At 44.0% G+C, this 26,878-nt stretch overlaps 2 protein-coding genes and 1 long non-coding RNA gene across 4 annotated transcripts in view; 2 read left to right on the forward strand and 1 right to left on the reverse strand.

Moving 5' to 3' along the window:
* Window positions 1–1,487: 1,487 nt before the first annotated feature.
* On the forward strand, window positions 1,488–2,573 carry id1 (inhibitor of DNA binding 1, HLH protein). Its single transcript, XM_028998714.1, has 2 exons — window positions 1,488–1,938; window positions 2,050–2,573. Exons 1-2 carry the CDS (start codon window positions 1,576–1,578, stop codon window positions 2,083–2,085), a joined length of 399 nt encoding a protein of 132 aa, XP_028854547.1. The 5' UTR covers window positions 1,488–1,575; the 3' UTR covers window positions 2,086–2,573.
* A 3,208-nt stretch (window positions 2,574–5,781) lies between these two features.
* The window catches only part of ncoa3 (nuclear receptor coactivator 3), a 31,028-nt gene continuing 9,931 nt past the window's right edge, over window positions 5,782–26,878 (reverse strand). The window contains exons 2-24 of one of the 2 annotated variants that reach the window (XM_028998362.1): window positions 20,089–20,161; window positions 18,730–18,778; window positions 16,707–16,811; window positions 16,312–16,472; window positions 15,572–15,672; window positions 14,934–15,108; window positions 14,606–14,785; window positions 14,372–14,458; window positions 14,102–14,245; window positions 13,793–13,940; window positions 12,884–13,479; window positions 11,345–12,342; window positions 11,124–11,253; window positions 10,587–10,748; window positions 10,257–10,466; window positions 10,037–10,151; window positions 9,774–9,945; window positions 9,331–9,669; window positions 8,763–8,864; window positions 8,435–8,675; window positions 8,151–8,331; window positions 7,819–7,999; window positions 5,782–7,705 (exon numbers count right to left, since the gene is read on the reverse strand). In XM_028998362.1, coding sequence (XP_028854195.1) covers window positions 7,694–7,705; window positions 7,819–7,999; window positions 8,151–8,331; window positions 8,435–8,675; window positions 8,763–8,864; window positions 9,331–9,669; window positions 9,774–9,945; window positions 10,037–10,151; window positions 10,257–10,466; window positions 10,587–10,748; window positions 11,124–11,253; window positions 11,345–12,342; window positions 12,884–13,479; window positions 13,793–13,940; window positions 14,102–14,245; window positions 14,372–14,458; window positions 14,606–14,785; window positions 14,934–15,108; window positions 15,572–15,672; window positions 16,312–16,472; window positions 16,707–16,792 — 4,521 coding nt within the window. In that variant the 5' untranslated portion in view covers window positions 16,793–16,811; window positions 18,730–18,778; window positions 20,089–20,161 and the 3' untranslated portion in view covers window positions 5,782–7,693. The remainder of the gene's footprint in view (window positions 7,706–7,818; window positions 8,000–8,150; window positions 8,332–8,434; window positions 8,676–8,762; window positions 8,865–9,330; window positions 9,670–9,773; window positions 9,946–10,036; window positions 10,152–10,256; window positions 10,467–10,586; window positions 10,749–11,123; window positions 11,254–11,344; window positions 12,343–12,883; window positions 13,480–13,792; window positions 13,941–14,101; window positions 14,246–14,371; window positions 14,459–14,605; window positions 14,786–14,933; window positions 15,109–15,571; window positions 15,673–16,311; window positions 16,473–16,706; window positions 16,812–18,729; window positions 18,779–20,088; window positions 20,162–26,878) is intronic. The other variant, XM_028998361.1, reaches the window with a different exon arrangement.
* LOC114800688 (uncharacterized) lies at window positions 18,461–25,448 on the forward strand. The gene is made up of 3 exons (XR_003751425.1): window positions 18,461–18,520; window positions 22,662–22,751; window positions 25,220–25,448. It is a non-coding gene; the product is annotated as an uncharacterized LOC114800688 (long non-coding RNA).

A 26,878-nucleotide genomic window follows, 5' to 3' on the forward strand; every position in this document is an offset into this window, starting at 1 on the left:
CTCCACTGCTGCCACTGAGGCAGGCTGCAGAGCTGAGGTTACTGTAAACAGCGCGGATTAAAAATAAGCCCCTCTACTACACATTTGTGTCAAAATGCAGTAGAACAGGAAGATGCAGCGTTTTACAAAACTTTTAATTAACAATTTTTTCACCCATTATTACTATAATAACAAAAAATATTAGTAGTGCAAGTAATTATTTATTGCATCATTATTTATTGCTTTTATTTTAATGATCCTATTGAGTGTGTAGAACAGATGTTTGGTCGAGTCTATTAAGTCTTTTGCCTCCAAAAATAAGCTCCGTGCAGGAACCGTCAGTGCTACATTCTTACATAGCATGGGAATGCTGCGTTGAATAGGAAAATCTGTTGGGAATGCCGAGGATCTGTCCTTTACACGAGTCTAAATGCGCTGCCTATTTGCCTGAAGAAGAAGGGGAAAAAAAAACCGGGGGGAGGAGGACGGGAGGAGGGAAAAGTCCTGAAAAGAATCCGCTAACTGGTGACAAAGGGCGTTCGCAGGTGCGCGGCACGGCAGTAATCTCATCAGAGGTTTAAAGTGATAAATGAATGACGAGCGGCGAGGCCGGCGGATTCTCAGGGTTCCGCGCTGTGCAGGTGAATGGGGCGGGGGGGCGGCGGCGAGGGGGGGGCGCGCCTGTTGTTTGCGGTTGCCGTGGAGACCGCCCTCGCGGCGCCGGCCTGACAGGCGTCGGGGCGCGGATGAATGGGTGACGTCACGGGCCTGGCGCCTGCCAGTCTGCGCCGCTTGTTTGGACAATCTGGGGAAGATTCAGAGCAGAACTATGCAGTATCAGCCCGGGGAGCATGTGCAAGAATTTGCGAGGGGCCGCGAAGACTCGCGTTTCTTTAACAAAAAGTCAAGTTTAGTAAGTTTAGTAACTTCTGAAAAAAAAAAAAAAAATATATATATATATATATATATATATATATATATATATATAATTTATTTTATTCTGAAAATGTATATTTTAATTTAGCTAATTATACTATGTATGACAATATGCTGTATATAATTTCGGAAATCGTTATCAATTGTCTAAAAAGTAATATGGAGGAAATAAAGCTGAATTTCCCGGGTAATTGTATGCACAATCCGATTATTTCTGCCGTGGTGGCAACGCGAGATAGCCTACATTAAAAGGCAATAATTGCAGTCTTTTCATCCTTATTGGAACACCCACTCCCGCCCCCGGCATTCTCTACACCTGCAGAGTCCCCCAGCTACGGACAGCTGGATTTCCACATATAACCGTAAAAGACACACATTTGTTTCCATTTGTAAACCCCCCCTCGTCCACAAAATGTAAATCTGACAGGCATCCTCGCGCGCTGATTGGCGGAGCCGAGGTCGGGGCACCGCCTCCGCGCCGGAGAGGCGGCCGCCTCATTGGTCGCGCACGGCGAACACGAGTAGCCGGGCCACGCCCCCATTCCGCGACGGGGGGATTTATAGGAGCCGCCGCTCTCGGGCCCGCATGCAGAGCTGTCAACTCGCAGAAAGGGACTAGAGCTTCTCACCACGGAAGGAAACGGAACCACTGACGCCAAGATGAAGGTGGTCGGACCTACCTGCGCGCTGAAGAGCAAGGTCGGCGGCGAGGACGTCGTCCGCTGCCTGTCGGAGCAGAGCGTCGCCATCTCCAAGTGCAAGATCCCGCTGCTGGACGAGCAGATGAGCGCCTTCCTGCACGACATGAACAGCTGCTACAGCAAGCTGAAGGAGCTGGTGCCCACGCTGCCCGCCAACAAGAAGGCCAGCAAGGTGGAGATCCTGCAGCACGTCATCGACTACATCTGGGACCTGCAGGTCGAGCTGGACGAGCCGGGCAGGGGCCGCCACCAGGCGGGCACCGCCGCGCCTCGCACCCCGCTGACCACCCTGAACGCGGAGCTGGCCGGCATCTCTGTCGAGGTAAATATCGAAATCTCATTCAGCGTATGGCGTGTATACTGACAAATTTGTTCTGTGTCGCTCCGAAAAACATTAAACTAACGTTTGTGTGCGTTTTTCTTGTTTTTTTAGAACGGATGCTCGGATGACAGAATCATGTGCCGCTAATAAACGCGGGGGCTTCATGTCGCACTCCAGCTTCTTCTTCAGAGAGGAAAAAAACGAACAAGGGTGCAGGAAGTGACGTCCGATCAACCTTGAACTGAGTAGGGAAATCGTCAAATTCCCGTGTTTTTTTTTAGAAAAAGTGGGACCAAGACCGACGCGTGGGACCAAGTTGTCGTCGGGACCCAAATCACGTGACGCGCCGCGAAGAGCCATGGGATCTATGGCGGGGACCAGCCCGGCCACCCCCGGCCACTCCACAAGCTCCCCTCCTTCCCCGTCACGCGTCGTGTCACCTTACCCGGAGTCGTTTTTAGAAAAATGTTTTATATTTTGCTAAAGAAGGGTCGCATTTCTCAGATTGCTGAGCGAAACCATGTATTGTATATTACAATGAATTTAAGATGTGGACGCCATGTTGTTTTTTTTAACAATGTACCTAAAATGGTGTTTTTCTGTTTTTGTTGAATTAAAACGACTTTTTTCCACAACTTCTCTGGCCACCGTTGATCTGACGTGACTGCACAACCACATCACACAGTACTGATGACATCCACATGCAAATCTCCAATCTAAATTCAAATAATTTCGCCACGCTGCGAACACGACGAATAAAGGCGGCAGGGGGGCCCTTCATGTTAACCGTAGGCCGTGGTGTGTTGAGGTAAACTCGTATTTATTAAATCCACGTGCGGCGTGTATGAGTATGAACCCGCAGTCCCCCCCACACCCCACCCGGCGTTTATTTAGCCCCGGAGTCCGGCGGAAGATTCGCTCCGTCTCCCCCGCGGCGCGATGCGCGCAGCTGCGGCCGGGGAGCCGGGCGCGTTCCCGACGAGGCGCGTTCCCGGCGAGGCGCGTCCCCGCGTCTGCGTGATCGCCTCTCTGCGCCAAGGGCAGGGAAGGGCGGCGGGGCCCAGACTGAGCGGCGCCGCGGCGCACCTGGGGAAGTTCAGGTTAAACAGCGCCACATTCCTCGGCGCACAGCTGATTGAAACATTAACAAACAGCGATCCGCGGGGCCAGGCCGCAGATGGGCCGGGAACGCGGCCAGCGCGGACTTTCCTCGCCTTCTTTTACACGCCGCCGCTCCCTCTGCAGCAATGAACTTTGTTTTTTTGTTTTTCAAAAACACACACACACACACACACAAAAAAAATACAAAATAAACCTTTATGCATATACAGAATCGGTCAAAATTCTGGGGATAATTGCTCTGTTAATTTAATGTTGCTTGAAGACCAACCTAATTATAAACATGCACGGGCCACTGACATATTTCCTCCATTTCTTCCCGTTGTGTTCTGTTTTTATAATGTTTTATTATAATGTTTTCAACATCACATTATCACTTCGGGCCACAATTTGGCAGCGGTCCATGTTCTCCTCATTAGCGCCCCCTAGTGGTGACTGATGAAACACAACAGGCCAAACTATAGATGGAGTAAAGGAACTTACAAGAGCTACAGTATAATTCTTATTTATATTCACCACACGCATTGTATGTTGTCTAAATTCTGTGTTTCTGAAAGGCAGTTTAAATTGTACAAAAGATTATTGAAATCATATTTTTTGTAAAAGATTATTGAAATCATATCTGATGTTTGCATGCTACATTGTTCTTAGCAACATTATAAGTTAGTTACTGGGACAGTCCCTCCAGTAGCAATTAAGTGATGTATAGGGACACAATGGCAGTACTCTACTGTGTAATTTATTAATATTAAAACATGATTGTATTTTTTATTAAAATCCTTAATAAATAATAATAAATCCGTAAAGCACCGTCCCCACACACTGCTCCCCAGGCGCCTGCCATGGCTGCCCACTGCTCACCGAGGGTGAGGGTTAAATGCACAGGACACACTTTGTTGTGTCACCGTGTGCTGTGCTGCGCTGCAGAGTTTCACAGTGACAATCCCTTCACTTTCACTTCAGTCGATTGGCAGAGCAATAGCGCCCTCTGGTGCCCTGTAAAGAGGGATCACACTGGCCGAGTGCTGCATCAGATCTGTTCCCAAGTATCAAGCATCTCCTAAGCATCTTCACCAAGCACCGTCAGAGCAGAGCTATCAAAACCATTAGGGATTCTTCCCACCCCATGCATGTCAGGCCATGCATTCACTTTCATCAATGCAGTCACTTTATAGTGTTAATTTTTTTTACTCTTATTTATATTCTAGATCACACTAGTTTTTGTGTAGGGTGCAGCACAACTTATTCCCATGTTCCCTCCACTGGCTTCGTTTCTCAAGGTACAGTTAAGACAAAAATTATTGGACTAACCCTATTAAAAAACTCCTGATTTCTCCATGAAAATGACAATTAACAACAAGTGTTTGTTGTTTTAGAAACAAATTCGATATAAATAATAATGTCCACTAAACTATTTTTTATTTTATTGATACGCAGAGTTGAAACGAGACCGATACAATTATTAGACCCCTGGCCTTTAATATAGTGTACCCATTCTGAGCCACAACTGACACCAATTTCTTGAGGGTAGTTCTTCACTAGGTTGGCACAGCATGGGCATTCACTTTGAATACCCACCACAGATTCTGAATCTTGTTGGAAGACCCAGCAAAGCCTAGACTATGCACAGATTTATCTTTTTTCATGATGCCATGCACCCGAACAAGGCTGCAAAACAACCCCACAGCATGATGCTCCCCATCACCAAGTTTAAACATTTCCAGTTTAGTCTCATGATACCAAAGTACAGACTTCCAAAAGTCATCTTTACCTTTCAAATGTTCACAGGCAAACCTCATTTGGGCTCTGATGTGTCGTTCTTTGAGTAAAGGGGTTCTTCTGGGATGATGGCCTTGAAGCAAACCACTATGAAGAGCCCTCACAACAGTGTTCTTTGAAACTTTGACTCCAGAAGAGATGCTGACAACTCAGATTATTTTACTCTCCAAAGTTCTTGAAATCTTGTGCCTTGTACCTTGAAATTTGTCACCTTGTACTTGGCAGTTATGCAACGTAACGTTATAAACATTTACATTTACAGCATTTACCAGACGCCCTTTTCCAGAGCAACTTACAATCAGTAGTTACAGGGACAGTCCAACTGGAGAAACTCAGAGTAGTAAGTTTCTTGCCCAGCGACACAATGGTAGTGGGGTTTTTAAAGCTGTGACGTTGTGGTTTTCTGTTTCATAGTCGAGTGTGTTATTCACTAGGCTATAAACACACTGTGCAAATCTTTTGCAGATGGCAGTGTAGCCTTCCCCCTTAGCATGAGCCTCTACTATCTTCTTTCTGAGATCCAGACCGATTTCCTTTGTCTTTGGCATGGTGAGTAACAGTCGTCCCTCTCATGTATATATTTTTGACCACCTGACTTCTTTTAACTATATTTGCTATAAAAGACAAGCTTAAGATTTTATGTACACTTAATCATACAAAAAGGGGGTTGTGCAAATTGTATCTACAGATCAGGTAATAGCAAACCAAATGAAGTATTTCATTGATGGATAGTTTGAAGCCCATATGTAAGTCACTCTGGATAAGTCTGCCAAGACCTGTAAACGTAAATGTGAGAATATGTGTTTATCACAAATCTATGTGTGCAGTCTATAGACATTAGTCACTGCATCTTATACGTGTATAACAAATAAGATAAAAAAAAATAATCTCCTGGTTGTACATATGCACATGTATGTATGTGGGGGGGAAAAAAGGCAGCCGTGCTTAAATAGAAATTTTTATTTACATACATATGAACACAGAGAGACAGAAGATGGAAATTGTATTGTATAGGATGAACATGTAATATTTGCTCAGTGGTCTTCTTAACAGAGGTTTACCTTCCCAATTCAACTAATAGCCACAGAGAAAGGCCCATTATATCTGGAGTAGACATTTAGAACATGTACTTAATCCAAATTCAACATAAGGAAAACAAATTTGAACATAAAACCACTGTTTCCTGTAACATGACTGATATGTTTTAAGGGTCATCCATCTTTCTCTCAATGATCTTGTAATGAGTCTTAGCTTAAAGCCTCCAGGCTAACCAGGTTCAATCCAACTGCTCACAGCAGTTTCACTGGCCTCCAAATTACACAAGTGTATTCAGATCAGTACAATACATACAATACATAGTAAGAAATTGTAAGATGCATTAATATATTCATCTGATATGTACCTAGTACTGTGTGTGCACACACAAACGCATAGTTACAAATTTACAGTCAATGCCAGAAAACGCTTCAAAACACTGGAAAAAAATATCTTTGGATTGCGCATATTTTTTACAGGTAGATTTCTCAGCAAAACAGTCAGAGGGGGAAAAAACAGATGTACATAAGAGCTAGAGCGGAGTGATACTTTACTTGTCTGACACAAGAACGGTTGAGTACATTTTTTTTTTCTTAACCAGGGAAGTCCAAAAATCGGTCACATAACAATCATCCAAAGCTTCAGTTTCATTCGTTTTAGCTCCAGGGCACAGAAGCTGGCTTTCTGGTTGCAGCGTTTGGGAGGGGAGGGAGACACATACTCCCTCTCAAAAACAGCGTCTCTTTAATAACGGCCAAAACATATTTACAGGGGGAGCCAGCACTCGGGACTATCCAAACAGGTACACTCATTTCCAGCTCCAGACACACTCACACAAATGTACATCACCAACACGCACACACAGGCTCGCCAAGTTTTCAACACTGGCAACTGTGGTTACTTTCCTTGTGTCAGCAAGATTTAAACTAACAACCACTCTTTTTAAACCACTCCAAACATCCTAATTTAAATGTAATAAGAAGTAAAAGTGCCTTTACTAAACGAAACATGGCTATTACCCCATGGCAGAAAGATGAGGATTATATTGAAAAGACAGCAATTTCATATACACTCCGCTTCTCCCATTGCGAAATACAAGTTCAAATGAAACTCAAAAGACCTAAAATAAACAGGCATGGGAAAAAATGCATCAAGTTCTGCAAAGAGGCAATAAAATCAAGTATGATACAGTTATAGAATATTTACAATTCTTGTTTTTAGTCAGGATTTAAACATGAATGTCTAATACTGAAGTACCTGTTTTGTTGATTCATGATGCTATCCCATTATCTGCATGTCCCTGCATCTTAGAGACTTATTGCTTGAATATGCATAATATTGATATAACTGTTTACACTTCCTCACTCTTTACTCAAAATGAAAGACAGAAGCTGGAAAAAGGGCAGAAACCTTGTGTAACACACAAGGCTAGAAAAACTAATTTGATATATTGCAATCCTTTTACAGATCAGCATTCCAATAAAGTGCAACCATAGACCACTGTACCTTGACCAATTCCCATCCAAAGAAAAAGAAGCCCCCTACCCCACACCAGCAGTCTGGCTGGATACTGCATGATGCCACGTGCTACATTGGAGACCACAAACTGCTCAACTGCAGCTCAAAAAGGAAAGAAAATGTCTAATCCAGCTCAAACGGCCACTCACACAGAAGTCACTTAAGGTTACCATAGGTTCCTGTGGCCTAAAGATGGGGCCCTGCTCTTAGCTGGTGGTCGGTGGCTTCGGAGCGGAAAATCGGTGTAGCACTGGCCTCTCAACGGACTTGTCAATGAGAACAGTCACATCCAGCCATTACAACTTCAGCAGTATTTCTGCGGGTAAGAAATTTATGAACAAATGCTTGAGCCATTCATTCATATTCAAATGGCACATTCTCAGTACAAAATGTAAAAGACTATAAATAATCTAAATGAACTAAAGATACCTGCTCCGTTCCCATCGGCATTCGCCCAATGCCCATGGAATTCATGCCCATCTGTCCTTGCATCTGTCCCATTTGTGGGGTTCCGGCAGCACCAGTGGGTCCCTGCATGGAACCGTTCATCATCATGCCCCCAAATTGCCCACCACTGCCCTGCTGCTGGAACGGTTGCTGGGGGTATAAACTGGAAAACAGAATATATCACTGCAACAAACAGTCTTCAATGAAACATTTTTTTTTTCCAACAGCAGTGCATAGTGGCACATGTAGATGAGTAGTCCTATCCTGTGTGCTGGACAAAACGTAAAGGCCTCATGATGTTTTGTGCAACATACTTGTTCATAGGCATGCCGCCCTGCCCCCAGCCCTTCATCTCTGCTGACTGGTACATGGGGTTGTCTGGCGGATGCTGGGACATCATGGGATTCTGTGGTCCTCCCATACGCCCAGCTATCATGTTATTTGGAGGGCTGCCACTCGATCCAACAAATGAGGAGTCAGCTTGCTGATTCACCCCTATAGGAATAAAAACATGGAAAAAATGATAAGGGCCCACTGAGCAAAAGACAAGAGTGGAAAGATTTCAGCTCAAGCACACTGAAGCCCAAAGAAGACCAACCGTAGCTCCCACCATAGGGAAAAGGCTGCTGGCCAGGCATGGAGCCATCCATGCCCCCTGGGGCAGTTACATTGGGAGGGGGGCTGAAGCCACCCTGTTGTTGTTGTTGTTGTTGTTGTTGTTGTTGTTGTTGTTGCTGCTGCTGCTGCTGCATGAGCATCATAATCCTCTGCTTCCGCATCTGCAATGTCATCATCTCTCTGCTGCGCTGGGCCATCATCTGAGCATTCAGGAAACCCGGCTGAGAAGGACAAAATGATCAGGCTGCATTAATATATTAGTTTACAGCAAGATATTTTGTCTGTGTTCCTTGTGCATTTATTAGTACCTGTCCACCCATGCCTGGCTGCATGCCTGGTCGCATTGCAGGATTACCTCCAGGAGCTCCCTCCATCTTCATGGCCATTCCCTGTCTGCTCTGGTTAATAAACTGTGAGAGAACAAGAGAGAAGAGTAAGTTCATGCAATTTCACAGTCCCATCAGCCATTGTACCCTGAAATTCTAATTTTATATCCTAGATGCTATAGGATTTTAATTGTGATTCAGAGAGATTTATTGTCAGTATAACAGTATACAGTGTATTGAAATACTGTTTCACACAGAAAGAATATATACACATACACACACACACACACACACACACACACACACACACACACACACACACACACACACACACACACGCGCGTATTGTAACATTACACAGGAATTTTCAAAATGATAAAATGATGCTTCTGACACAACCACTTCCTCTATTGTTTATCAGGGATCAGGGATCATTTCCTTCTGTCAAATAGCAGGTGAATGCATTTCTGGTAAGTAAATGATTTTTGCTAATCTACTGGTGACCTCTAGGTGTCAGTATATCCACAACATTGTGACATGCAACATTTACCTGCTGTCCCTGTACTCTCTGCTGTAGCTGAAGTCGGAGGGGCTTGGGGCCACTCATCATGCGTGGACGCATCATGTTGGCACGTGGGTGACCCATAGCACCCATGGGCCCCATTCCAGGGAAGCTCCCCTGCTGTCCCATCTGGTTCATCATAGGGTTAAAACCACTAGATTGACCCTGCATGGGGCCACCCCCATATCCCGTCGGCATGCCACCCACAGAAGGGGATCCTGGGTAACCTGGCCCATACATGGGCTTTGGCTCCATTCCTACGGATGGGTTTGGACCTGGGAAGGGATCTGAGGGTCTGGGCTGCTGCTGCTGCTGTCCAGCATGACCCTGGCAAGGCACAGCATGAATGCACAGACTACGTTAAAAATGACACACTACAAGTCTTACCAGTAATTTTTTTGCTGTTCCCTAAACGCTCACTCGCTCCATACCTGGCTGACCAGGTCAGGAATGCCAAGTGCACGGTCAATCTCCTCAAGGGCCATGCCATCTGTGTTGTTGAGGAGAGAATCCAGCTGGTCCAGCAGAGCCAGTTCGTCACTTTGCCCCTCACTGGTGGTGGGGGGCACCAGCAGCTCATCCAGAGGGTTTCCAAACTGTTGCCTTTGGGCACATGAAAAAAAGCTTTTTTTACAGGTTCATCAAGGACGGAGTGCCAGGACTGGTCCCCAGGTTAACTGTATAGGATGTTTACCTGTTGTGCCCCGAGGGTCCACCCAGTCCCATGCCACTCTCAGGCCAAGAAGGCGACAGGGGCTGAGGACCCTGACCTCTGAAGCTGTTCAGGTTCATGTTCATATCATTGGGACCTATACAGACAGGAGTCAGGTGTTTTGTACAGTACATGGCGGCATACTATATCAAACAGTACAGTACCTTTTAAATATGAAAGTAAAAATAAGGGAAATTCATACCTATATCCATCAGCTGCTGCTGTAGCATAGATCTGGGAGCGGGTACGCTATTGGACCGGTTTATCATTGGGCCTCCAATCATGCCTTTGGAGTTCTGGGCCATAGATGCTGCTGTGCCCACTGGGCTGGCATTTGACCTGGGCAACCCCCAATCACCTGTACCCATCATGGGTGGACGCTGGGGCATCCCCATAGCCCTGTTCATGCCCCCTATGCACAAAAAAAATTGAAATTTGCATGTACTTTTGAAAGTTGCATCTTGCAGATGAATTACTGCAGACAGGAAAGAACAGTAATGTTAATGAATGTTACAGTTCTTGATTTTCTTACCCATGCTAAGAGCACTGTCAGCACTTTCTTGTTTAATGAGGCCAGGGCATGGGGCACTCCTGCGCCCTGTTCCACATGGGCCTGTCAGAGGCTTCCCATCGACAGACACCGCCCTCTGGAAGGGCACGCGTTGACCTGGGCTACCACATATACCATTCTTGTCTAAAGCACAAAGATACACACATTCATTGTCCTGTCCACCCATTCAATGTTAGTTTATCTGTAGCCACTTAATGATGCTTACAAAGTATATGTTCACATCTTATCTTACTGAGTTTTTTGCAGTCAAATTAAATTGTATTTACTTTACGTTATAGCCATAACTAAGTTGTTTATTCCCCTCGTTGCATCTTTTTCCCTCCCCAAATTACCAATAAGCAGTAATAAGTCCACTACAATTAAAAAGTACTCTTAATAATAGTACAGTAGCTATGACTAGTCATTAAATTCCATGTTATGGATGTTATGTCTGGTTACTATTTCTTGAAAAGTAATAATAAACTTTGTTAAAAAGGTCTAGATGTATTCAACATTTACCATGTGCACTGGTGTTGGGACCATTGCTCTGTTTGTTCACTCCTTCCATTTCACCCCCATTGCCGGACTCACCAAACATCTGTCTCTGTGAATTCCCAAATGCACCCAGGATAGACACAAGGCCATCAATCTAGCATGAGATGACACAGGCAATGCTATAAGCAACAGCATGTCACAAAAAGACCAAACTCTTTCATGCTATAACCTAGAAGCAGCTTTACCCCATCTGCTTGCTCCATTTTGACTTTGCCATCCAGGTTACTTGGGTTGGAGGAGGAGACCCCTGCAACCGAACCACTCTTCATTTCAAGTTCATCAACTTTGGGCTTAATGTCAGGCACCTGGGGAGTGTCTTTGGAGTCATCCTTGTTCAGGAGGTAGTGGAGGAGTGCGTGGGTCTTGGCCTTTTTGGGACTGTGCTGTTCTTGCTTCACTTCCCCACCACCTGGTCCTCCTCTATGAGGTTCAGTTGCTCCGGTCTCTTGGGTTAGAGGCACCTTCCCTGTTGCTTCAGCTGTGATCCGAGCCACTTCATCTGGAGTATTTCCATTCTGCAGTAGTTTATGAAGGATCTTGTGCTTTTCTTGCAGTGTGTGGCTAGAATAGTGGCCGGGACCTCCAGATGAAGAAACACCTCCAGATCCTTGCTGAGAACACTGCATATTTCCAGATGTGGAAGATGAGGAGACACCAGTGGAGGTTGGACTGGTCATGCCTATTGGCTCCTTAGACTCTGTACCAATAGGTGTTGAGGCACGGCCAGGCTGGGAGGAAGGAGGCAACCCTGCGCTTCCACCTCCTCCAGTCCCTAGGCTCAGCTCCTCAGCAGGAGAGGTGAGAAGCTGCAGGAGCTTCTTGTGGCCCTTGGGGTCAGAGTGTCGTTGGGTCGACTCCGGCCCGACTACACCCTCTTTAGCCTGCTGGCTATCAGGCTTCTCCATGACACCCTCTGTGGGTGAGGAGTGGTGCTGCAACTTTTGGTCAGAGTGAGAGCTTGCTGGGCTCTTGGAATCAGGGTGAGGGGCTGCTAATTTACTGGGCCCGTTCTGCTGGGCATGGGTCTGTTGGCTGGAGTTGAAGCTGGGCGAAGAATCTGATTTAATGGTGGGTGAGGGGAGAGAGGTTCCCACACCCTCACTGATGGCCTGGAGCGCATTTAGAGAACTGCTGGAGAAGCTGCCTCCTCCCAAAGCCCCAGAGCTCAAGGGAGAATGAAGAGCTGGAAATAATAAAAACACATGGATGTTGAAAGTCTATTAAAATGGAGAAATATAAAAACATAAACGACACACATGGGTTCTAACCGATATAATCTTGTAACTTAATTACATTTAAATGTAGAAATACTTATACATTATATTACTCCATTTAGAGTTCAAACACACTTATTTACACAGTCCAAAATATATTTATTTTGGTAATTGAAAGTAATTGCTCTTTTTCTAGGTGGAAATGAAAATTACATGTGAATTATTTTACCATCCATTGCTGCTATAAGTTATAACAAAGTTAAAGTTCATACGTTAATAATAAAAATTAAATTAGAGTTCCACAATGGAACTAAAAACCAGACCTTGTAATCATCCAGAAAAAAGGAGGATATCCCAGTCTATACATACAAAAAAGCTCTTATATGAACTCACAGCTGTAATGGCAAAAATGTGAGTCCATTATATGAAGCAGAGTTACATTCCTATGCAAAGGTCTGAAATATACATATAAAAAACTAATTGTAACACATTTTAGGACTGAGCCCTTACCTCCTGGTGAGAATGGGCTTGCACCCATTTTGGGGCTTCCTCTGACCCTGGGGGAACCCATGATGGTCTGCTGCGGTGGATTCATTCCTGGGCTGCCCTGAGATGCACTGTTCATATTCATACCATAGCCCCCACCATGGAATGGGGGCTGCTGGTGCTGCATACTAGGGTGGTTCATTGCATTCATCTGATTCATTTGATTCCCTGAATTCATTTGGTTCATGTGAGTCATTAAACCCATTTGATTCATCTGGTTCATAGAATTCATTTGATTCATTGAATTCAATGAACTCATCTGATGTGCCGAATTCATATGATGCATCGAGTTCACCTGGTTCATTGAGTTAATTTGATTCATCTGGTGCATCGAGTTCATTTGGTGCATCGAGTTCATCTGGTGCATCCTACTTCCCCCACCATACTGGGGACCACCAGTCTGCCCCATATTACTCTGGTCACCCATGCCGTAGCCTCTGTTGTTGCCCAGACCCATTGATCTATTTGGTACCATGTTGATTTGGGCATTTGGGTTGGTATTTCCCATGCCCTGCGGCCTCATGACACCTCCCTGGTTGGCCCGATATCCATTCGGCTCTCTGTAAGAAACAAAGGAACACATATAATTGCTGCATATTACACTCAAATATTTAAATACGTTTCTTTAAACAAGAAACACCCTAAGCATTATGAGAAGGATTATTGATCCCAGGACAGAAAAATTGCCTTTTGCACTATGGAAAGATAGTAATTATCATATTTCATAAAAATGAATTGTACTAATTATTACATGGAACTACTAAAAGGAACTACAAAAAAAAAACCACTCAGGTGTTTCTCAGGTGTCTGGTCATGGCCTCAACAAAGTACTGTGATAACCAGGAATCCCTGTCAGTACAGAAAGCCTCTGACCTCTGCAGAAGGTGCGTTGAAAGGAAAGTGGGCTGTTCATTGCTTCCAGGGTTACGGCAAACTTCACTTCTGGTCTGAGCAATGACTGGTGTTCCATCCGAAAGAGAGAATCGATACAGTGGTGTTTCTGCACGACCATTCATGAAGGCTAGAATGAAGAGAGAATTACACACAATATTATTAACACATTGGATGAGTTTATATTAATTGACTATTAGACAATTATTACAAACGGCAGTGCTTCAGTAGGTAAAATAAATGTGGCGTCATTGCAGTCAGATGGTGGTGCTCAATGGCGCTGACACGTACCCTCCTGGTAGTGACGTTTATAGGACCAGGGCTGCCCCTCACTGCGGTGAAGGAACATCTGCATACAGCGCCTCACCAGATCCTCCCAGCCTGGACGCATGGTGGTGTGAAGAGTGGCCTGCTGCTCAATCTCTATCAACTTGCCTGACACACACAGACACACACAGCGTGAGTATCAGCATATCACCTGGCAGTATCATAAACAGCACCAACACAATCAGATTAGGACCACATTAGGATTAGGATCAACATTTTGTGTAACCGCCTCACCTGACAGCTCATGGCGTGTGCTGAATCTCTCAGCCCGTTCCACAGTAGTGACACGCCGTGCAACGCAAATCATGCAGGACTGCAGGTCTGCAACACAAAACGCCAGAGATTACAAACATATCAACAGTCAACTGCACACTCCCAGATCTCAGGGTGGGAAAACCATCATGAAGCTAGACACAGTGAAACCACAGTCATACGTTCCATGGCTTTGAGATTACGTAAGTGCTGTACCTTCACCTTCCTCCATCATGGCGCGGGGCTGAGTGAGGGCGAAGCACTGCATGGTCTCATATCTCTGTGCACCAGCACGCTCCTCAGGAGAGCCCTGTCCGAACTTGACCAGCATACGGCAGTTAAAGGTGTGGCTCTTCTGCCGGGAGGAGTCTGCAGACCATGATGCTCCATTTGGAGCTACATACATGTGGGGGGGAGCAAATAATTTTTTTAAAAATCAAATATAGGCCCAATCTATGAAATGGTGTAACATAAGAGAATATTTCCATTGAGTAGGATCAGGAGTGAGAATGAGTACACAATATACAGTAGCAGTAATGTTTACCGTTGCTCTTGGGAAGGTTTTTGTGCAGCTCCTGTCGGTCATCTTCATGCAGGATGTGGTAGACGCTTGTGTTGATCAGCTCCTCCTGTTTGAACTGCAGGTACTGAGTCACATTGTCGGACACAAACACAATGTTGCCCTCCCTGTTCACCACAAACAGGAAGCCATCCAGGGCCTGAGTGATAAGAGAAGAGCAAGGACAACAGGGTGGAGGGGGAAAAGAAACCAAGAAAAAAAAAAAATGTTTTTAGGACAACTCAAACAACTTGAAATATAATTCACTTGTTTAAAAGAAGCCTACAAAACTGTTCAAAATAACAGTTTTATATTTCCATTCTTATATTTTTATTATATTTCCATTCTTATACTCTTTCACTCTTGACGCCTCGAACTTGCCTAACCTTCAACCTTTAGTATGCAGGCAGAATGCATTTTAAATGCTTAATTAAATACAGGATACGTTTCAAATGACTGCCCTAGTAATACTTTCATGGCACAGCAACACATTAAATAGTATGTCAAAGGAACATGTCATCGAACATTTTTTTTTCACTGTGGATAAAAAAAAAAGCTGAATTGTCTATTATACAGAGAGTGGTGATTGGAGGCCTTTGACCCCTAAATGACCTGAAGCTGACCTGCAGCAGGAGTGGCCCCAGATGGTCCTTATCAATGACGCCCTGTCCAGTAGATGAAACATCGGCCTTTTGGACATCATCATCCCCGCATGAGCTCTTCCCTTCACACACACAAAAGTACAACAATATTTTTTTGTGTATGAATATTTAAAACACCTTTGTGCTTTAACACTTCTCACCAGCAGGTGGCAGCAGCATGGTGATTTCATTGGTAAAGCACATAATAGCAATGCAAGTGGAGTCTGAAATATTGTGATCAATTTAGCAAAGAACACACACAATAAAGCTTTGCAAGCACTGCAACATCAAGAGTGAAATTAGAAAGATCCCATCCTAATTCGCTTAAACATTAAGTCAATTGTTTTAAAGCTTTTATGCAATTTGGCTTTAACAACTGCTGATTAGAAGGAGAGAGGATGGCGAAGGCCACATTATTCATTTCCTGTAGTCATGGCAACTGCTCCACACACAGCAACAGACAGCAATGCACTCTACTCCAATGAGGCTGCTTCTGATGGCTGCCTGCGGGATCGCAGACTCTGAGCTGCATCCACACACACACGCGCAAACGCTGACGCCAACTGGCAGACCACTTCCTATTTTCTGGTCTCAGGCAGAGCCGTAATTGAGACGGACTGTCACCATGACGACTGGATGGACGGTCGGGCAGTACCCCAGATGGATGGACACACTGTACCTCTCACTTGGCCAGACCGATATTTAAGGTGGTGCACCCTCACCTTGCTCTTTGATCTGTCGGATCTGTCGCACTGTCTCCTTAAGGATGGCACATTTGTCCGGCTTCACATTGAAGCTGTCGATGTCACTCAAGTTGGCAGAGATGAGCTCTGCCAGCTCCTCGATGTACTTACTCTCCTGCTCCCGCCTCCTCTTATCACACCTGCAGCAAGAGGAAGGCAACTCAGGAACAACTGGTCCACACAGAACGAACCTAATTCCTCTACGTTTACTCACACACAGACATTACAGAATTCTACTGTGGTGCGGAACAGGTATCTGTATTACATAACAAGAATGTGGAAGTTTCAAACACTGGTTATACAGGTTACGAAGACAAATTTTAATAGCACACATACTTATGATAATGTTACAGTAAGCCTACACCCACACTCACCCCAAGCCAGGAGTTTCACACGTGGAAAGTTTGCGTTTCCGGTCTGAGCCCATTGGCTCCAAAGGATTCTCCCCGACTCCACTCATCTTCAACACATAACAGCACCTGAGGAGACAATTCAGTCAGGTGAGAGAAGTCAGACACACACACACACACACACAGCTTCTAATTTAACAAGTCTTGGCAGGACTGGCATTTTGACCTGTAATTTACATTTTACAAAACTAATCTTTGTTATATGTATGAAATACTTGCAAACGGAGTGATAGTGAGTTAGTCTGGAAGCATGGGGGAGGCTTCTAAATTCTCGGATCAGAAGAAGGAAATGAGTCCTCTGCTTTTAACCATCACCCTTGGTGAGCAGTGGGCAGCCATGAAAGGGCGCCCGGGGAGCAGCGTGTGGGGACGGTAATATACTCAGTGGCACCTTGGCAGCTCGGGATTCGAAGAGGCAACCTTCTGATTACGGGGGCGCTTCCTTAACCGCTTGGCCACCGCTGCCCCTGTTGTGTTCAGACTCAGGTCTGCGATTTAATAATGGCAGAACAGTAACGGGAGAGAATGGAAGGCACTCAGACATCAGAAGAGTTCAAAATAAAGTTGATGTAAGATAAATCCTTGAAATAATCGAAGAACCCTGTAAAATCCAAATGACGTTGACAGCTCCAAACTCAAATAAGAAGAATGAAAAATACTGTCACTCGGATGACGTGCAGTAAATCTGTTCTCCTGACAAGAACGTTTCAAACATCCTTTGACAAGAGTCCCCAAAAGAACATCTCTGATCAGTGGTGTCCTACAGAATCTATTTATCCATTTAGTCAGATTCCTCCTACATCTGAGTCTCTTTGCATTCTTCAAAAACAAAACCTGACTGTGTTAGATTTAACGCACACTGGTTCTGCAACATGCAACTCCAATCTGTGGATTATTATGAATTTTGCTGAAGGATGCTACAGAAATGCTCAAGACCTTCCTCTTTAAAGAATATCTAGATTAACTTGTAACTTTCTTATTGTCGAACTTGTGTTTAGAATCTACAACAGAGTGAATAAAAAGGTTGTATTCATAGTTGGGGTTCCTAATGAACCGGAACTGATCACGCCATCGATGGTAACTTGAAAGCACGTTGTAAGTCGCTCTGGATAAGGCAATCTGCCAAATGCCATAAATGTAAATGTGTGTGTGTGTGTGTGGGCGTTTATTAATGATGCCTGTTGAGAATAAATGGTTTGGTCTAAAACGCAGTTTCAAGCACCAGTCTGATTGGAAAGTGCAGGTACAGAGCAGTGTGTGTATATGTGTGTGTTGGGGGGTGGTTGGGGGTGTCACTGAGCCCTGATCAGCTGTGGCCGGAGGGGGAGGGAGGGCCGATGATGATGGAGAGCAGAAGTCCCGGGGGAAATGGGTCATGCAGCGTTCAGCTCTGCGCTGGCAGCAGTGTGCAGGTCAATAACCACACATACAAATAAATATATAAACAAGCAAAACACACACACACACACACACACACAAAATCCCACACGCATTTCTTCGAACCGAAATGCTGGCAGAATACCGGGAAGCTTTGACGTTAGCCTGCAGTCTCTGTCTGCTCCAACCTGGGGTTGCAGTCCAGATGGCACCGAGCACCAAAATAACCATAACCAACAAATGCAGGGGGAGCTCACCAGTCCCAGACAGTGCTGTGGCTCTTCCTCATAATCCATAATGTTTGCCTTATTAATTCTTGTTTTGTTTTTTTTTTCTAGACATCAGTTTTAAATAGGTGGCATCTGGAAACTATTCTCCTGCTTCTCATCATTGCTGGCACGGTGAGATAAAAATACACACTCAATCTGCTAAATGAACAGTGCAGATAATAGCCACATTGTCTCTCTCTATGTGTGTGTGTGTGTGTGATAGGAGGTCACGATCATTGCCTCCTCCACACGGCCAGAGTTGTACTCTGCACAAAGTCTAACAGCCTGGAAAATGCTGCTGCTCAATACTACCACGCAAAAATTCGGCTTTTGACACTCACCTCTGTATTAGTGTCAATTGGGGACATGAACCTCCATTAACTTCACATCCTATATAAAGACAAAAAAGGGGAAAAAAAACCCACAAATTTAAATAATACCTATATGAACAGATCAAAAAAAGAAACCGTGTTATATATCCACAATAACATATATTTGCACAACTACCCCAATATCAACATAAACCCCGGAACGGCTGAGCCCTGCTGGTAAATGTGCTGCTAACAGGCTTGTTCCTTGTTTTCCTCCTAAAAATATTCTGCTTCACCACCCTCTCTAAGTAAACAACTCTGTTTGCAGCAACGTGGAGGCTTTATTCCAAAACCAGCCCTCCACTGCCAAAAAAGCTGACATGGCAGCTCCCAACACACGGCCTAATTAGCTTACTGGGTCTAAGAGGTTTTTCTTTTTGAGGCCTTTACGGAATATGCTCCAATGTTGGGAGCGCCACGCTGTTGAAGCCCAGTTTTATGGTGGGATCTAATAGACCCCCCCCCTCCCCTCTCCCTAAAAAAAAAAGAAAAGTTTTCTTTAAGCTGTCTACACGGGCGGAATCATGGCGGGAACGAGGTACTGTTCCTTTAAGAGATGTTTCATACGGCAGTGGTTCACCAGATAGGGCTGCTGGTTGCTGGTCCCACTGAACGAAAACTGTAACACACGTTTGTAATGGCGAAACAAAGCAACGTTTCTGGCCAGGTTTCAACTGGACCAACCCCGAGTGTCACATCCGAAACATTACTGAGCTGCACTGATGTGCAAGACAACGTGATCAGCGACCAATCCCTGACAATCACTTTTGATTTTAAACTCACGCACCACTGTAAAGTTTAGAAGTTTGGAACAGTCTTATTATACAGATAATTAGTACTAATGGTTTAACAGTTTAAGCTATCTTAACACTACTTCTGCAGATAAAAAAATATAATCTTCCACCATAACTTTGATTAATCCAAAATTCCTTGGCATGATCTTCGTAAGAGGCCTGATTCCACTGGGGCAAGTAGTTTAAGTTGTTCAGAAGTACCAACTCCACTTGCTTTCTCAGCACATTCTGCGATCAGCAGCAGTTTCAGAAAGACAACTGGTGAAGTTTCCAACCATGTAAAACGTGGAATGGGGACTGCTTGTTGTATTGTTTGAACCCTCACTGAAACCCGCACAGACTGTGTGTAGGAAGACCTGGGCCTGAGGAACTCAGGAATGTGGTGTAAACAGCAGATCCTGTCCCAACGAAGGGTTAATCTCTGGCCAGGGTTATTTTAAAGCTGAGAAGGTGACATCCGAATGGCACAGGAAGAGGGGCGGGGGGAAGCCATACTAGGAACAGTGACAATAATCATATTAACTTTGTGTGGTACCTTAGCATCGAAGGTGGAATCTCTGCAAATTCGGACAGACAGGAGCACAGTTGTCATGAAACTTCAGCCCCGCCTGAGAGAGAAAGGAAAAAAAAAAAAAAAAATCAGGTCATCCACTCTCACTTTTTTTTTTTTTTTTTGGAAACACAGGTTAAAAAGTGATATAATTAGTATCTGTAACATGATTTTGATTAATCAAAATATGATTAATCAAAGTCATTAATTAAAAAAAAAAACATTTTCCTCTACTCGTTTTTTTTATTAAAGAAGCCAACAGGAAGCCACAAAAGCAGGCATCCTGTTTGTATTCTCGACACAACTGTCCCCCCACGTCATCACTTCCTCTTCCTGGAAAAGTGCCTGTGGCCACCCATGGGCCAGATTTACATATTTCGTTTATCAGTCCATATCGCCCGCACCCCTCCCTCCTGACCCGTCCCCTCCTCTTCCCTGGCTGGGAACCCATGAGCGGCAGCCCTGCGCTCTACACATTGGCGCCGCCCGAGAGCAGATTGTGAGGGGAAATATGACTGGTCGAGGAAGGGGGGGGGGGTCTTCTGTTCTCCCAAACCGCGCAATTCACACATCCGCTATATTCAACGAATCCGGCAGCAACACAGAAGGGAGCTGCATTCTCAGGACGTTCCTGCATTAAAATTTCAGAACTGCCATGGCTGCAATGGAATTAATGAGTGAAATACATAAGCAGGGCCCGGGTCGACACGGAACACAACAGCTGCTCATCAATAACCAGAAAATTAAGTCTCTGTTGAGTCAGAGGATGACAACCAAAGCCCGGCTGAGAACTTTACAGGGTGCACCATCATTATTAATGGCTCCTTTCCTTAGGTCCCCCATTGTAGGCTTGCTGATTCACACACCAATCTGCAAGCCTTTCAGGTCAATCGATACAGCAAATATTGATTTTTTGGTATACAAATTTAGGCCACCGGGCGGTGCAGTTCAGTGCCATGTGATGCACTGGACACATAAAACTAGTCACAGTTCTTAAAACTCTATAAGCTCTATAAGCATTCAGACAAAACAATTGCACCAAATATATCCATGTATAATATTTGAATTTTTTACTCAGTTCGTTACAAGCACCACACCAGCCTTCGATAACTGACTGAAAATAAAGAATTAAAGTGCACAATCCTATTCGTTAAACGTTGTCCACTACTTCAATGTGTTGAAGTGCAAAGACACTAAAGTTAAAATTTAGTTCCAAAAAAGTATTCACAGCCTTCTAAATGAAGCTCAAAATTGAGCTCAGGTGTCTCATCCTTGAGATGTTTCTGCAGCTTAATTGGAGACCGTCTGTGGAAAAAAACAGTTGACATGGTTTGGAAAGACACACACCTGTCTATATAAGATCCCACAGTTGACAGTTCATGTCAAGGCACAAATCAAGCATGAAGTCAAAGGAATTGTCTGTAGACCTCCGAGACAGGATTGTCTCGAGGCACAAATCTGGGGAGGGTTACAGAAAAAATGTCTGCTGGTTTGACGGTCCGAATGAGCACAGTGGCCTCAATCATCCTTAAATGGAAGTAGTTCGAAACCACCAGGTCTCTTCCTAGAGCCGTGTAGCCTCCTAAACTGAGCGATCAGTAGAGGAGGGCCTTAGTCTGGGAGGTGTCCAAGAACCTGATGGTCACTCTGTCAGAGCTCCAGATCTCCTCTTTGGAAAAAGGAGAACCTCTAAAAGGACAACCATCTCGGCAGCAATCCACCAACCAGGCCTGTATGGTAGAGTTGCCAGATGGAAGTCACTCCTTAGTAAAATGTACATGGCAGCCTGCCTGGAAATTGCAAAGGACTCTTTTGTTATGAATGCCAGACAGAACATTTGGAGGAAAGCAGGCAACTCTCATCACCAGGCCAATTCATCCCTACAGTGAAGCATGGTGGTGGCAGCATCATGCTGTAGGGATGTTTTTGTAGGGATGGGAGACTAGTCAGCATAGAGAGAGAAATGAACAGAGAAATAATGGATGAAAGCTTGCTTCAGAGCACTCTTGAACTCAGACTGGGACAACAGGTCATCTTTAGCAGGACCCTAAGCACTAGACAAAATATCAAAGGCGTGGCTTCAGGACAACTCTGTGAATGTCCTTGAGTGGTCCAGCCAGAGAACATATCTGGAGAGATCATAAAATGGCTGTTCACTGATGCTTCCTATCCAACCTGTTGGAGCTTGAGAGGTGCAGCTAAGAGGAGTGGGCCAGACTGGCCAAGGATCGGTGTGCCAAGCTTGTGGCATCATATTCAAAAAGACTTTGACTTTCATTGCTGTCAAAGGTGCATCAACAAAGTATTGAACAAAGGTTATTGTTTGGTTTGTGTCAAACTAATTGTGAATTTGTCACATTACATTAAAACAAAAGATGACTTGGAGCATCGTTTTCGGAAGATTTCATTACAAGTAGTAGAATAACACGAAGAATTTGCAATGCCTTTTCATTGGTTGTTTTGTTGTATTTTGCCCATATACAATACTGCTATTTTCTGATTGGCTATTGTGTAGGTCGTTTCTTTATTTTTCTTTTTGATTGGCTGGTAATTTTCAGGCTCAACGACCCAGAGAAGATGCCTTGTTTCATACTGAGTCTGAGAAATATGCCGTGCGTGAACGCCTGCACAATTTCCTTTGAATTCAGGTAGATTTTTTTTCTTCTGCATTTCATTTTTTATTCAGTAATGTGAGTTTTCCCCAATGTAGTAAAATAGTTAAATACTTGGGTAAAAGTAAAACTACCTATTTCAAAAAACACTTTAAAAATACTCAATTAAAGTAATGGGAGTAAATGTAATTTGTTCCTTTCCACCTCTGAAGGATCCACCCAGACTGTCCACAGGATATTGTATTTCAGCTCTGTTGTTACATTTTCAGCGAACTAAAGAAAATCCCAATATATCGGCATGTATGTATCGCAGTATCGTGATACAATCGTATCGTGACATGTATCGGGATAGTTTCTTATCGTCAGGTCCTTGCCGATTCCCACCCCTACAGGTCACCAGCAGCGGTAAAAAGGGGGTACACACATACCCAACAGAGACAGAGAACTGAGCCAAAGACTCAACTGCATAATTGAAGAGAATGCGCATGTTCTAATGAGACAAAGAGGGGAGAAGACAGAGATTCACATTCTATAAATAGCTTGCTGTGGTGCAGGTAGGCTAACAAATGAAACAGGAGAGAAGCAAAGAAAAAGAAAAAGTTTTCACGCAGCCAGTCTGGTGATAGCTGCTGCTGTTGGAAAAGAAACGTAAAGTGATGCCACAGAAGGTAGAGTCCAGATAGGAACATGAAATACATAGAGCTCTTTATTATCTGCTTACAAAGAAAGTTACACCAAACCAGTCATTGAAGTCTATTTTGGAAGCCTGAAAATGGACAAGAGCATCTCAGAAATGGCAGATGTTGTGTTTCCAGTATTCAGCGGTTAGGACCAACAGGGTCAGTGATGCTCATGTCGAGTGAAGACAGAGCTACTGTAGTACACATTGCTGCAAACCTCAATGCTAGGCCTAACCGATCTGTAAATACCATTAAATGAATAACTCCGTAACCAACTGGCTTTTAATAGAGAGGCCTTTTTAATCCAACTATTTTCAACAAAGTTTTTAGCTTGCTTATGAAGATCATTAGTGATGATGAAAGCCTAGAACATTGAGAAATGGTGGTACCAGTTGAGCAGTGCTGGATCGCAGAGATTGAGAAGCAGAACACAATGATGAGAGATCAGAGCTAGGATGATGTGACCCTTCCATGGCTTTGTGGGCAAGCATCAGTATTTTGAATCTCTTTACTTGAATCTCAGTAAAGAGAATGTAGTAAAGGGGTGGCACCACCGCCTCACAATTTACAGGTCTTAAAGGATCCACTACCAACATTTTAGAGCCAAATGCTACTGCTTATAAAGCGCATGTCTGAAGTGAAACGTGAACGTGAGGTGATTGTGATCGTGAAACATTGCAACACAGCACATGGTGCACACAACGAGTCCTCTGCTTTTAACCATCACCCTTGGTGAGCAGTGGGCAGCCATGACAGGCGCCCGGGGAGCAGTGTGTAGCGACGGTGCTTCGCTCAGTGCCACCTTGGCAGTTCGGGTTCCGAACCAGCAACCTTCCAATTACCGCTAGGCCACCACTGCTCCTGAAGAGGTTCTGAAGAGGTTCAACAGAATATTGAGCTGATTGATGTGGCTGATCAGTTTATTCATTTGCATAAGTGAGCAGAATTTATTGGTTATACCCAAAGTAAACTGATGTATTTGTAAATGTCAAGGTAATGTGGTTACAGTCATTATCTAATGAATTCATTAATTTTCAAATATAATCAATTGATTATATTTGACAAAAATGCAAATAAACAGTGCTGAGATGACAGCGGCACTTTGCTGGCAAAAGAGGCCAATATGAGAGAAGGAGGGCGCAGCAGAATAAAAGGGGGACGAAGGGGAGTGGCCTCCATCAGGTCAGGGAGCAGAAGTGTCATTCAGGACCAGAATAGCCAGGACATTCTAGCTGTGCCTGAAATAAAGCATGTAATCTGAGCCGTGTGAGAGGCTGCTAAATAACAAAAATCACACACTGCGAGACACAAGCAGACACACGCGCATGCAAACACACACACACACACACAGATTTACAGTACACATTCCCTCTGAAGACAGGATTGAAAGCTATCCTTCAGCAGCAAATCTCCACAGAGCGCTGTTTGCATCTTTTAAATTATTTTACACATCGTTTTTGCAAAAGAGAGACAGAAAATGAGAGAAAGTGTGAGAGAAAGTGAGAGAGAGAGATAGAGAGAGAGAGATGGAACATTAATAATAAAAAAGGAAATTCAAGGGGTGGCACATTGACCTTCCTGGTTCTCCTCTGTGAGCTGGCCACCACACAAATGGACGAGACATTTGGCGCCTCATCTCCCTGCCTGCATCAAATATCGGTCCAAGCCCACACCCAGACAAGTTTGGGGGCAAGAGGACAAAATTAGCTAGTGTTGTGCCTGTAGCTTCCACAAATACCTTACTCTAGGATACACGTCAAGACATTTGCATAAGCAGCAGTGCATGGAAGCTATTGAAATGCTTTTTTTTTTTTTTTTTTAAAGGGGGCAAGTAGAAGGAAAAATGGACAACTAAAGACAAGAAAAGGAGAGAGAAAGAGTGCCAGCAACAAGAAACTGCACAATGGAGTTGAGCCTGGACAGGCAGACATGTGCCAAGCATGTGTGTACATGTGCAGACTTCTGCAAAGCTCAGCCATAAAACTCTGGAAGACAGCCTGCATTATGCATCCTGGAGCTCTGACTGAGCAGCGTTCCGGCCAAACTCTGACTTAAGCGGCACTGAACAAATCAAACCTCACAAATACACAAACTGCTGAATATAATGAATGGAAACTTCAAGCACATTTTCCATATTTATTGTTCTTGTTGGCATGTTTTTTAAAAAATAACAGACTATTACAAAATACAAATTAAGGTAAACCTACATAAAAAAAAAAAAAAGAGATTTGTCAGATCTGAATGAAGACTTTTATATTTTGCTACTGCCATAACTTAACCTTGACCTTAACAACAATGGGCCAACATGGTTCACATCAGTACTGACTCAACTTGACCCGGCTCGGCTACATAAAGAAAGAGCAATCTGAGCATTAACATAAACGTAAAACACCAGCGGCTGTTTCAGTTACGGTTGCCCTGCATTCGCAAATTAAACCGTATCTCTTGCGTATCTCCGCAACTGGGTTCACCCCTTTTCGCAACATTGGTACCTGATTAGCCCCACTTGACTTTTCCCCGTTACTCCAAAAACGTACAACCAAAATAACGCGTTTGTGGTTGTGCTGCAGAAGCTCATAAATCAACTACTGCGCTGCACACGTCTAACGAAAAAACAAGGCTTGAGAACAACAACGTGTTCTGGAAGCTTAACACAACACGGAGGCCAACTTGCCGTTAAACAAGACTCGAGACCGGAGAGTTACAGCGCCACTTACAGGTGTGGAGGGCGAGTCAAAACGCCGTTCATCTCCAGATAATGCTCCCCATGTGGATGAAACTTTTTTTAGAAACCTATTTTACAGAAAAGCGTTTTCGTGTGGACTGGGCCTACATTCTTTTATCTATAGTGATTACACAAAATATTTTTGGTGTCGTTTTTTTTACGCATCACTGCTAGTCATGTGATGTCCCACAACTCAAAATAAAAGCATTTCCTTGAAAATTTTGCAGCAGCAAGTAGGGAAGTCACTTTCAAATGTTTCTTCTCATCTTTATTTGAATATTAACATGCTAGCTACGTATGGCTAGCATTAAGCAACATATTAGGGAGGTGTTAGAAATTTATATAAATTTATATAAATGTCCTGTTTAGTTTGAAAGGATACCTAATGGGCAAATGTACAAAATATGTGATATATGGAACAGACCGTGGTAAAAGCATTTAAAAGCAGTTTTTCCACAGGATTCACAACTGCTGCGAGTTGACAGTGTAGTTATTGTAGAAAAAGTTGATATTCCTCACTGGCTGTGTGCATTTTTGACACTGTATGACAGTCAATAATAAATAACTTTAACAAATAAAACTACATCAGTAGGCTTATGTTGCTGTCCATTGACATTAGGAAATTTCTTGAAATTTCTTGTGCTGAATCTCATGATCCTGTGTGACTTGCCATATATTGGACCAAAAATTGCTCCCCAATTCGTGTTACATTCAGGATGGCATGTGGCCAGTTTTATGGCATCACTTCTACGTTTAGG

The sequence above is a fragment of the Denticeps clupeoides genome, chromosome 12 (assembly GCF_900700375.1).
Source record: "Denticeps clupeoides chromosome 12, fDenClu1.1, whole genome shotgun sequence".
NCBI lineage: Eukaryota > Metazoa > Chordata > Actinopteri > Clupeiformes > Denticipitidae > Denticeps > Denticeps clupeoides.

What these genes read in the sequence shown, in the direction of transcription:
- id1 (XM_028998714.1), top strand. Translation starts at nt 1,576, where the DNA reads ATGAAGGTGGTCGGACCTACCTGCGCGCTGAAGAGCAAGGTCGGCGGC. An exon ending in TGGCCGGCATCTCTGTCGAG is followed by an intron (nt 1,939 to 2,049) that starts GTAAATATCGAA and finishes TTGTTTTTTTAG; the next exon opens with AACGGATGCTCGGATGACAG.